This window comes from Geotrypetes seraphini, chromosome 1 (assembly GCF_902459505.1).
Source record: "Geotrypetes seraphini chromosome 1, aGeoSer1.1, whole genome shotgun sequence".
NCBI lineage: Eukaryota > Metazoa > Chordata > Amphibia > Gymnophiona > Dermophiidae > Geotrypetes > Geotrypetes seraphini.
The window spans coordinates 471,353,278-471,365,506 of record NC_047084.1 but is presented as its reverse complement, the minus strand read 5'-3'; the positions used below and the strand labels follow the sequence as shown (position 1 = coordinate 471,365,506).

Sequence of the window (12,229 nt, the reverse complement as noted above, 5' to 3'; positions counted from 1 at the left end):
TGCTTATTCATTGGGGAAATCCTGAAAACCCGACTGGAATATGTCTCTCGAGGACCGGAGTTCCCTACCCCTGAGCTAGAGCATAATTCCTTTGAATATCGGAAACTAAGCATTTGGAGGTAAGGCAGAGTAGCTGGGATGGCTGGTGCAGGGCTCCATGAGGTTTGTACACACAAGGGAAGAAAATGAGAAGGCTCAAGGTGAAATAGCAGCTAGGAGAGGCTAGAGCAGGGGTGTCAAAGTCCCTCCTCGAGGGCCGGAATCCAGTCGGGTTTTCAGGATTTCCCCAATGAATATGCATTTAAAACAGTGCATGCAAATAGATCTCATGCAGATTCATTGGGGAAATCCTGAAAACCCGACTGGATTCTGGCCCTCGAGGACCGACTTTGACACCTGTGGGCTAGAGCATGTGAAGAGAAGTGTACAAAACACACAGCAGGTGAAAAAGAAGGTACAGCAGAGCTGAGGATCAGATGCAACAATACACGTAAGAGAGAGGTGGAAAAAGAAAAAGTGAACAATGGAAGAAAAAAGAAAATACACAAAAAACAAGAAAGCCACATGGATGGATGACTGTGATGGATGGATGAGTGGGGGGGGTGACTGTTGCTGTTCTTGGGTTGCGTGTGAATGGTGTGCATGGGCTTATGAATGGGGTCTGGGGGATGGCCTCTCTAGACCTTTGGGAGAAAAATGTAAAAGGTGGGGCTTACACTGACTCCAGGTGGGCCCTCATTCTTGTATCTCCTGTTGCTGGCCTGTACCGAGGGTACTTGAACTCTGGTTTGCTTAGCCTATGTCAGCTGCTCTTGTATACCTTGCAATATTTGCTTGTGTGTTCTTGTATTGTTGACTCCTGGTTGTTTGTGCTACCTCACTGCTAATAAACATATATTTAAAAAAAAAAAAAAAGAGAGAGGTGGGCCAGCATGAAAGGACGTGGCAGAAACTGAGCCTCGTTATAATGAATTCACTCCCATGTAACTGGATAGAAAAGACATAGAAGAATACTGTCAACAGTGTGGCATTCTGGTCCCTTTCAATATGGCAGCCCCTCTCCCTCTCCACACTCTAGATTAGGGGTGTCAAAGTCCCTCCTCAAGAGCTGCAATCCAGTCAGGTTTTCAGGATTTCCTCAATGAATATGCAAGAGATCTATTTGCATGCACTGCTTTCATTGTATGCTAATAGATCTCATGCATATTCATTGGGGAAATCTTGAAAGTCCGAAGGGATAGCAGCCCTCGAGGAGGGACTTTGACACCCGTGCTCTAGATCATCCTTACAAAGCTCTTAACATAGATCAGACATAAATCAGGTCCACTCAAATGTAATATATCGGTCACTGCAAATTCTTTGCAGTGGTTTTCACCATAAACTGGAATTCAACACAATACCAAAGGTATAGCGTCTTTACCCATAGCTCTTAATGGTTCACAATCAACAGTCAAACGACTAGCTTTTTTACAAAGTACAATTTAAAAAATTATTTAACAGACTCAGCTGCAAACAAACAGATTTTAGCAACTTATGAAAAAGCAAATAACTAGTTGCACTTCAAATACGAAAAGGCAAAGAATTCCAAAGATCATTGTTAAAAGATGTTTATTGTTTTGATTTTACATGTGCTTTTAGCTGCATGTTGTGCTGCTACTTTCCTCCTTATAGGTAGGCATAGGTCTGCCTACTGTATTACATTACGTAGATAATATTTTGTGAATCTTTGCATTGGTATGGCATGCATGTTTCTTGCCTTGTTAACATTTATTGTACTTCATCTACTAAACTCAATAAAATTTTTTGAACTAAAAAAATAAAGCCAAACAAATCAAAAGAGGCTTTCGGAATCTCAATCTTCTTTAAATCAGGGCTGTAAGTTGATTAAACCCAAGCGCAAAAAACTGAAATAAATTTAGCCTGTACACAGTTATTAACATTTTTTGTTTCAAACATACATGCCCTGAAGACAACTTACAGAATTGCCTCTCCTCTCTCCCCTAAGTGGCACACAAGTCCCCTTTGTTTTGCTCCTCTCCCATCCCCATCACACTCTTCGCTCTGCTGAGCTGTTCCCACTCTCTCTCTGTCTCTCTCTCAGTCTCTCTCTCTCTCTCTCTCTCTCAGTCTCTCTCTCTCTCTCTCTCTCTCAGTCTCTCTCTGTCTCTGTCTCTGTCTCTCTCTGTCTCTCTCTCTGTCTCTCTCTCTCTCTCTCTCTCTCTCTCTCTCTCTGTCTCTCTCTCTCTCTCAGTTTCTCTCTCTCAGTTTCTCTGTCTGTCTCTCTCTCTCTCTCTGTCTCTGTCTCTCTCTCTCTCTGTCTCTCTCTGTCTCTCTCAGTTTCTCTGTCTCTCTCTCAGTTTCTCTGTCTCTCTCTCAGTTTCTCTGTCTCTCTCTGTCTCTCTCTGTCTGTCTCTCTCTCTCTGTCTCTCTGTCTCTGTCTCTCTCTCCCCTGCTGAAATTGCACTGCAAGAAGAGGAGGAAGTGAATGACTGCACAGAAGTCTGCTTCCTGTACCATCATAAGAACAGACTGTGAATTTGAATCACAGGGTCTCTATATAGTGAGGAGGAAGCCGCCCTTTGTGCAGCCATTCATTTTCTCCTCTTCTTGCAGTGCAATTTCAGCAGGGGAGAGGGAGCGAGAGACAGAGTGTGCGAGAGCGCGAGCGTGTGTGTGCACGAATAGCTCAACTGCTTGTGCCCAGTGGTGTTAACGAGAGTGAGAAGAGCCAGGGGTGGTGGCACACCTTCCCCACCCCCTCCTGCCGCATGCACGCCTGCCGCACGCACGCGTACCTCTGTAACGCTCCTGGCACCAGCAACAACCCCCAACCTGCTGTCGCGCCAGCGTCGGCTCTTCCTCAGACGTCACTTCCTAGGCGTGGGTCCAGGAAGTGACGTCGGAGGAAGAGCTGGCATGATATAGAGGTATTGGGAAAGGGAAGCAGCACACACGCATGGCAGCAGGGGGGGAGAGGGGCGGAGAAGACGATGGGTACCTGCGCTCTCACCAAGTCAGCGCCTGGGGTGACACTCTCCCCTTACTACGCCACTGCTTGTGCCCATGCCAAATTCCACCAGGGCAGCAAAATCTTAGCAGTGGCTCCAAAGGGCCCATACCTGTGGTAGTGCTAGCAACCCGGGGGGGTGGGGGGTTACTGGCAGCAGTGGCAGCTTTCATTTGTTGGCAGGGGTGGCGATGGCCATGAGGTGTTAGCGGCTCTGGACGGGTAATGGCAGGGATATATATATCCTTGCATGTGTCTCTTAGGGCCAGATTCACCAACCTGCCCGATTTGGCCCGATTCGGGCAGGTCTGACGAATTCAGCAAACTAAAATATGCAGATGGGGGCGATCGGCGATCTGCTGGCATGGATCGCTTTTCTGTGATCCCAACGCTTGCGTAGACCATCTGTAGATGGTCTGCGCATGCCCGTCTGAGTCACGATCTTTTTTTTTTAACTTTTATTAATAGTTTTTAGCCCTAAGAGCCCGTGGTTTTAACCCACTTTAAACAAGTGGGTTAAAAACACGGGCTTGCAGGGCGGGGAAGGGCAGGAGAGATTCAGGGAAGAAGGGCAGGAAAAAACCGGAGGCGGTGATGCAACGATTCAGGGCGAGCAGGCAGGAGAGGGCAGCGAGCAGGGCTTCCAGAGTCGGAAAGAAATTTTCGAATGGTCCCCAGCAGTCGCTTCTTCAGTTGATCGGCCAGCCCAGTCGGATGTGAAATTTTGTGTTGCGATTCGTATCCCTGCCTACTTTGCATGCGTTTCACCTCATTTACATGCACGAATTCGAAGCAGATCGCAGGAGAGGTTAGTGAATGGGGCCCGAGGGAAATCTGGTCGCAAAGGGGTCGCAAACCGATCGGTACACGATCGATTTGCTTTGTGAATCTAGCCCTTAATCTGCTTTTCCTTCCAGCGGCGCACACTGGAAATGCAAGCAGATGAAATGCCACTTGGTGCTGCCAATGCAGGAAGCAGCATAGGTGAGAGCACACCTCCTGCTATTAATCGCGTTAAAAAGACAAAATTAATGCTAGTTAAAAGTTTAAACATGTTAATTGCGTAGGCCTAGTTTAAATGAATGAGCGACTAGAAACCAAAGTATTTCTCATCTTCAACATCATGATCATATAATGCAGACAACTTCCTTACAAAAGTATAAAAGCCAAACATAAATTTTGTAAAAATTTTACATGGAGTTCCAGAAGAAGCCCAGATAACGTCTGCAAGAAAGAAGGGTGCTAAGTTATGTAAGCTGGCACAGATGGGATGTGTGGCTGCCAGACATTATGGAAATTTTGAACAACAGGAATGGACTTGGCAGAGGATTTTTACTCATCTTTGAATTTATGTGCAGTTAGTAGGGAGGGGGGGAATGTTAGGGGCACTCTGAAGAACACACAGGTGCCCTCCCAAGGGTGGGGGGATCTTACGGTGAGAGGGGAGGGGGGAATTAATACTGGTGTGATACTATTGTACCAGGGTGCGATTTGTATATGGGGTGTGGTTGCACTGTATGTGATTTGAAGCCTGGAGAGTTTCTTTTGTGTATTAAGCTCCAGATTTTAAAGCTTTCTGTTTTTGGCTTCACTGATATTTAATGCCTCTGTACAAGTTGCTATATATGTATAAAATGTCGACAACAAAAAATTTATTGAGAAATAAAGAAAAAAGGAAGAAGGGCGATACTCGATCACATTTAGACTTATATAATATAATCTTAGCTGCTGACAGTATCAACCTTGAGAGAGTGTATAATCCAAGCTGCAAAGACATTTCCGCTCTCTCTCTCTCTGCTGCCATGTTTGGGCAAGAGGCAACCTGTATCTAATCCAAAGCTGTTCCCCCACCTACTGGTATAGATACATTGAAAACAGTATGGCTGGCGAGGTTCATGTGAGGTCCCTGCCTGGTATCACTAGCACCCTTTTTATTTCTCATCCACCTCAGGCTTATGAGCCGCATCCTACCTCGCACTTTGATCTGATACTTGCTGCACTCGGGGCAGGGAAGTAGCGTGAACTCTTCTGCTTGGAACATGGAGTAGTCTGTGCTAGCAACCACGATTTGGTCGCCTGGGCTCCAGCTGCTGACATCATCCAGCACATCCAACACCACGCCATCTATTGCCTCCACCTGGAAAACCGAATGCGGGACACCTAGGCCAAAGATGCACAAAAAGAATTGCTTACTGCAAGGTAGAATATGCAAAGCTACGCACACTACTGCAAATGTGCCCCTTCCATCTGAACCAGAGACTGTGCTGCCATTCCCGCTTAGTACTCTTGTGACAATCCCCTTCCACACACCCTACACCAAAACTTGCCACCACATGTTTATCAGATATAAACAGAACACATCTCCAGCTTTACAATCCATTCCCACTGTTCAGTAACTGAAAGTTATAGCAATTCTTTTTTGGATTTCTAGCTCACTTTTCTAAATGATGTTCGAGGAAGCTTATGGTATTTTTAGCATTCAGGTAAGGCAAGCACCTGCACTAAAGAGTTTACAATCAAAGTGGGTACCCCAAGCCAATGAGCAATAAACTGGCCTACCCAAGGTCACAGAGTAGAAACATCTAACGTTCAGCTTTCTCAAGAATTGCAGAGACCTCTAGTGGCTCTGCTAAATAATTGAATGTCAACTTGTAAATATCCCCACAGTTTCTGAAACGTGGAGGACTCTCCTGCCCAGTGAGGCAGTGATAGAAGATATCTCTTTTCGGAAAACTGTGCTGGTGTAACATCCAGCTCTGTCTGAATTTTTTTGTCTTTAGCTCCTACTTCCTCAGCCAGTGTATCACATATTTAGGGGAAGAATAGGATTATGAAGAGAGAGAGAGAGAAGAGCCAGTCCTGAGTAGCAGGAGAGAACAGAAAGAAGTTCTGGGATCTACTAAGTCTAAGTGATTAAGTTCTACAGAAAGGTTCCCCCTCTGAGGCTGGAAAAATTCAAAAACAACAAAGCCGCAAAAAGACTTCTATCAAAAGAATCCAGCAAGGGAGAGGACCCTGGAAAGAAAGACAAGAGACTCCATATAAAGAGCTAACTTGTTACCCAGCTCAGGTTGTAGACGTGCAAGAGATGTAAACAGCTGTCATGTTTGCTTGAGACTCCAATGTATAGTTCAGAACCCTAATTCTGGTCTGGACTGAGTTAGTGTGTGCCAGAAATGTGAAGAATGAGTGGCTTTTTCAGTATTTGGAATCATGTGATACTCCCATCCTGTAGTGTTCTTTGGCTTCAGATATGTTAACCAAACTGCATTATTTTACACTGAGGCCAATCCCTTCTCCTGATGAAGGTGGACCTGCCGAAACATGGCTGTGTCAAGAGAGCTACTGATTGCATTTGTACTTATAGGAACTTTTGTTATATTAGAATTGATAGAGAATCCTGACCGTTCACGTATCCCACTTTGTTTGATTTCTTGCCGAGTTAAGAAAATGGAAGAACACGTTAAGGCAACACCAACTAAAAATGGCTGCAAAAAAAATTTGATGTTGCAAATGCTGCAGTGACAGTGAAGCTTCATATCACATTCAATCACACAGCCAAGCAAATGAGGAGGTAAGCGGTAGAGGGAGCAGCAGTAGGCTGTACAGGATTGGGTCATAATTTCGCCAACTCTTCCCAGATTTGTTTTGAAATACCTCTGACACCACATTTCCCACAGGGTCTTCGGCAACGCTATGGGGGACAGGGCTGTGAGACGCAGGCCTGTGTAAGCTAGTCACCTCCTGAGATGCAATTTTAATGCACTGCAACAGCACTCTCTTATACACAAATCTTAAACATGCCTTCATTAATATCAGCTGCAGAGCGCCAAACCTTGCCAGGAAATGGTCCTCCAACCAGGTACAAGCAGCTCATAACGCAGCATGGCAAAGCCAACAATCAACTTCACTGGAAAGTGCTAGAAATCAAATTTCATTATCCATCTCCAACACAATTCTTTTTTTTTTTTTTTGAAATAATGTTTATTAGAAGCAGTTGCAACATAGATGACACAGATACCCAGCAGTACAATGTCACCAGGTCCAAATAGAGAAAATACAAATTCCAACAATACATGGTCTGGTAAACTCAGAATAAGAAAATAAAAACGGCCAAGCTCTGAGCCAGTCAGTCACAATCTGCAAATTTTTAAATTGTTCAAAGAAGAAGAACAGAAGCAACCCCCCAGCCACACCAAACGCACTCCCCCCTCCAACACTCCATACAAAGCACAACAGTCACTCCACAACCACACACACCCCCACAACCACACACTCCCCCACACATCCACCAGCAGGCCCCCCTGAAGGAGGAACGAGATACAGAGAGTAAGAAAGAAAAAGAACTGTAGACTCAAGAACGGGTTTCCAGCTGTGCCCCCAAATCCCCGGGACACAGCGACAAAGCCGTCTTCCATAGTCCCACATAGCAGCGCTGATCAATGCGTCCCCCCCGTGGAGAAAGGTGAATTTCAAATTGTGCTACCTGGGCCATCCGATGGAGCCAATGAGTAAAAGAGGCCACCTGATCAGACACCCAATATTGCAAGAGAAACTTTTTCACCAAAAGGAAAGCTAAATAAAGAAATTTCTGCTGAGGATTCGAAAAACCAGCTTCCTCCAGAACTCTCAAGTCGCCCAACAAGAGCATGCCATAATCACGTGGGACAGGACGGTGCACTATGCGCTCCAGAAAAGGGAGAACCTGCAGCCACAAATCAGTGGACGGGCATTCCAAAAAATGATGGGTCAAAGTCCCAGCAGCACGGCAACACTTGATGCAGATATCCCCCTCCCAAAGGCCCATACGAGCCCCATGCTTCCGTGAGATATATGCCCTATGTAATATCTTAAACTGCATTTCCCGAAGATCGGACGAGCCCCCCATGGTTCTAAGAGGACCAAACAATGCAAGGAACGCGCTCCGATCCCCCAGGAAGCCCAGTTCCTTCCGCCATACATCGGCCACATCATCAAGGGCGCCCACAGGCAATTGTGCCCGCAACAGCCGACCCCATGTGGACAGACTGTTCTGAGCCGGCGGAACCAGAAAGAATAATGCATCCAAGGAACCACAGAGCCAAGCATCCCCCCACTTCTGAGTTAGCGTAGTATAATAGTGGCGTATCTGAAGGTACACCCAAAAGTGAGTGTGAGGCAGATTCCACCTCTTCTGAAGTTGAGCATAAGAAGGAAATACTACCCCATCTCCTCCATCCCAAACATCCCTTAAGGTCCGACACCCCCGCTCCTCCCACGCCCTGAGGCGAGTAGGACCCATCCCCGGAACAAAAGCAAGGTTACCACATAAAGGCAGGAGTATCGACGCAGCAGGCGTTTTCCGCTGCTGTCGCCTCCACCATCTCCATGCCAACCGAATCGGCTGGAGGAGAGCCATTGTCGAGGAACCCCCTGGAACCGCCGAAGGCGGCAGATGTAGAAGAGCCAGGAAGGAGTGCGGCGCACACCAAGAAGCGAGCCATCCCCCCGGAGCATACCTATAATGGCCAGTCCAACCCTCATGAATGAAACGAAACAGAGCCGCTACATTGTAATGTCGAACATCAGGGAGATTCAAGCCCCCCTGCGATCTATCCAGCATCAATTTAGCAAAACTAATACGAGCCCTCTTGCGCCTCCAAATAAAAGTAGAAATAGTGGAACGAAAAAACCGCACATCCCGGGCAGAAAGCCACAAGGGGATAGTCTGTAAGGGGTATAAGATTTTAGGCAGAAGAACCATTTTTGTGAGGGCCACTCTGCCCCACAAGCCCAACGGTAACTCCCTCCAACGTTCACACTGGGCTGCGATGTGCTCAAGAGGTCGACGAACATTGTACTGATACAGAAGGGATAAGTCAGGCGTCAAATACACCCCTAGATACCGCAACGGCCCTCTAACCGGCGGAATGGAAAGAGCAGAGTGCCACGCCTCCCCGTGAGTGGAATCCAGAGGCAACAGTTCGGACTTGGCACAATTAACCCGCAAGCCCGAGAAATTACCGAAAGTACGAACCATCCCGAGCGCTCGCTCCAGATCATCGAGGGGGCGATCAAGATAGAGTAAGATGTCATCTGCGAAGAGGTTAATCCGACTCTCCCTGTCACCTATCCGAATTCCCCTAATGGAAGGATCAGAGCGCAACCGGGCTGCCAAAGGTTCTAGTGCTAGCACAAAAAGCAACGGGGAAAGGGGACACCCCTGCCTAGTACCTCTACCTAAAGGAAAAGAAGCGGTAAGACCCCCATTTACTAGCAAGCGCGCCTGCGGGTGGAGATATAGACTACGAATCCATTCATGATAGCGGCCGACCAATCCATATTGTTGCAGAACCCAGAATAAATACTGCCACGAGATGCTGTCAAAGGCCTTTTCCATGTCTAAACCAACTATAGCCGATGTGCTCCCTGTCCCCCGTCTGGAATGTAGTGCCATCAAGGCCCGGAAAAGATTCATAGAGGCATACCTGCCCGGAATAAATCCCACCTGATCTTCATGAATCAACAAAGGAAGGACAGCATTCAGACGGCGGGCCAATATAGCAGCCAGTAATTTGACATCCTGATTAAGCAGAGATATTGGGCGGTAGGATCCCACCTGTGCCGGGTCCTTCCCCGGTTTAGGGAGCAATACCACATGGGCCATATTTCTCAGGCCCAATCCCTGTCCCGAATGCATTGCATTATAAGCTTCCCCCAACGCTGGAGGAATTAAATCCGCCACAATCTTATAGAATTCGGGCCCAAACCCATCAGGTCCCGGCGCTTTCGTGAGTTTCAACGCTTTGATACCCAACTGAATTTCCTCCCCCGCAACCGGCGCGTTCAGAAGCTCAAGTTGGGCATCGGTCACTTGAGGCAAAGCTAAATCCCGAAAAAATTCCGTTCGGTCGTGATCAAGGGAATCGCGATGGGAATAAAGAGTCTCATAGAATTTCACAAATTGGGACTGAATAGCCTCTGCTCCAGTATGAAGCCGACCCTCCTGATCTTTAATGGACAAAATGACTTGTTGTTTTCGAGGAGGACGCACGAGATTAGCCAGCAACCGCCCCGCCTTCCCCCCCCAGCGGTGGAGGCGATATCGTTGGAAATAAATATCCCTATGGGCCCGTTGCGTCAGAAGGACCTCCAATTGAGAACGGACATCGCCCATCCGACTCCTATCAGCCGCCGAGAGCGTAGCGACATGCCTTCGTCGCAAAGTTTTCAACTCCTCAGAGAGCCGCAATAAATCTGCCTCCTGACGTCGCCGAACCCCAGACACATAAGCTATAATGTGCCCCCTAAGTACTGCCTTCGAGGCTTCCCAAAATGTTATCGGGTCAACATCAGGCGTAGCATTATGGCGACAATAGTCCAGCCAGTGTTCCCTGAGATACCGGTGAAACTCCAAATCCTTGTACAAATGGCTCGGGAACCGCCACCCCCGCTGTGGAATATCATTCGTAAGTCGAACCGACAGTATCAACGGGGAATGGTCGGATAATGGAACCTCTTCTATGGAAACATGCTCCACCTGCGGGAGTAATGAGGGCGGCGCCAAAAAGTAGTCCAAGCGTGTATAAACATCATGAGGGTGAGAATAGAAAGTGTATGTATGCTCAGTGGGATGCATAGTCCGCCACAAATCCAACAAATGCAGCTGATCCATCAAAAAATTTACCCCCTTGGCTCCATGGTCCCTCGGGCACGCCCTCGCTGGCTTGCAATCCATCACGGGATCTGCCGATATGTTAAAATCCCCCCCCAGCAAGGGTTGATATTCCGGGTACTGAGCTACTGTAGCCAACAGCCCAGAGAAGAAGCGGTGACTATAGACATTAGGGGCATAGAGATTACAAAACATCCATTTCTGACCCCACAGTTCCCCCAACACCAACACATATCTACCCTCTTTGTCCGAGAGAGTTTTGTGGATATGCAGAGGCAATTGTTTATGAAACAGGATTGCCACCCCCCTCTGTCTGGAGTTAAAAGAAGAAGAACACACCTCGCCCACCCATTCCCTCCGCAACCTGGCATGCTCGGCATTAGAGAGATGAGTCTCCTGCAAATATGCTATATCAATGTGATTACGCTTAAACCAATTGAGTAATTTCTTTCTCTTCACGGGGGAATGAATACCATCTACATTATAAGTAGAAAAGCGGAGATTAACCATTATCAAAGGAAGTACGAGATGACAGAATAGGAAGAAATGAGAAAAAAGAAGAGAGAAGGCCTCCCCAGCTAAGAACCCCCCCTCTCTGCAAATAGGGCCCTGTTAGTAGGACAATAGCCCCCAGCGTCCTCCAGCCCCGCCTGGAGAACCGGGACCCCCAGAAAAAAGCTATGGGTGCAGATCTACCACTCAACTCCCCGCCCCCCCCTCCACACGCATACCCATACAGCCCACCACTCACCCCCCCCGCCCCTCCAGACTCATCCCCATTCACACAACCCTGTCCCCCCTCCCCACCCCAGAGAAAGCTCCCCCAGGTCTCCCCCTGAACTCCCACCAAGCCCCCAAAAAATAAAACAGCAAAACAAAATCCCCTAAGGGACGGCATAAACAGAAAACAACAGAGGGGTCATGGATCTGGGCAATCCACAATCCGATATTAGCAGTACAAAGCATGGTTCATATAGTATAACACGGTAATAAACAGTATAGAACAATATCATGCGCCCCCTCCTCCCCCATCACATACAACCCAGCTGGATGATAATACTAGGCAGTCTATAGCAAGAACATGCGAGTGCAAAGAAAGCAGAACCACAGCAGGACCACTGCCCGTAGCACTCTCCGCTCGAGAAGTGAATGCCAACACCAGCAAGACCTTCATGAGCGCATCCTCAAAGCTCAGTTGCTGCTAAAGCACAAGAGCTGGGAGAAAGGAAGAGGAGAGTCCAGCAGCACCAGTCCAAACAATCAGCCAGGCAGAGAGAAGCGCAAACCACCATGATGGCAGCAAAGACAGGCACCCCGCAGCTGCATGGACATGCCAGCACCCAGTTCAAGAGGCCGACCCTCTACCACTCTCCCCATCGGGACCGGCAACATTGAGGGCGTCGAGGAATCGCTGTGCCTCCCCTTTGGTCAGCATAGTGTGCACCTTGCCTTCCCTCCAGACCCGCAAGCTGGCAGGGTAAACCAAAGCAAAGCGAACCCCCTTGCGATGTAGGGAAGTGCAGATGGGCGCCATTTCCCGCCTCTGGGATGAAACACGTGCTGAGTAG

General features: G+C 47.8%; 1 protein-coding gene across 1 annotated transcript in view; it reads right to left on the bottom strand.

Annotated features, from left to right (window-relative positions):
• Positions 1-12,229, bottom strand: part of CEMIP2 (cell migration inducing hyaluronidase 2) — a 181,318-nt gene that overhangs the window by 61,076 nt on the left and 108,013 nt on the right. Inside the window, exon 6 of the mRNA XM_033962543.1 lies at positions 4,979-5,167. Within this exon, the coding sequence (XP_033818434.1) occupies positions 4,979-5,167 (189 nt within the window). The remainder of the gene's footprint in view (positions 1-4,978; positions 5,168-12,229) is intronic.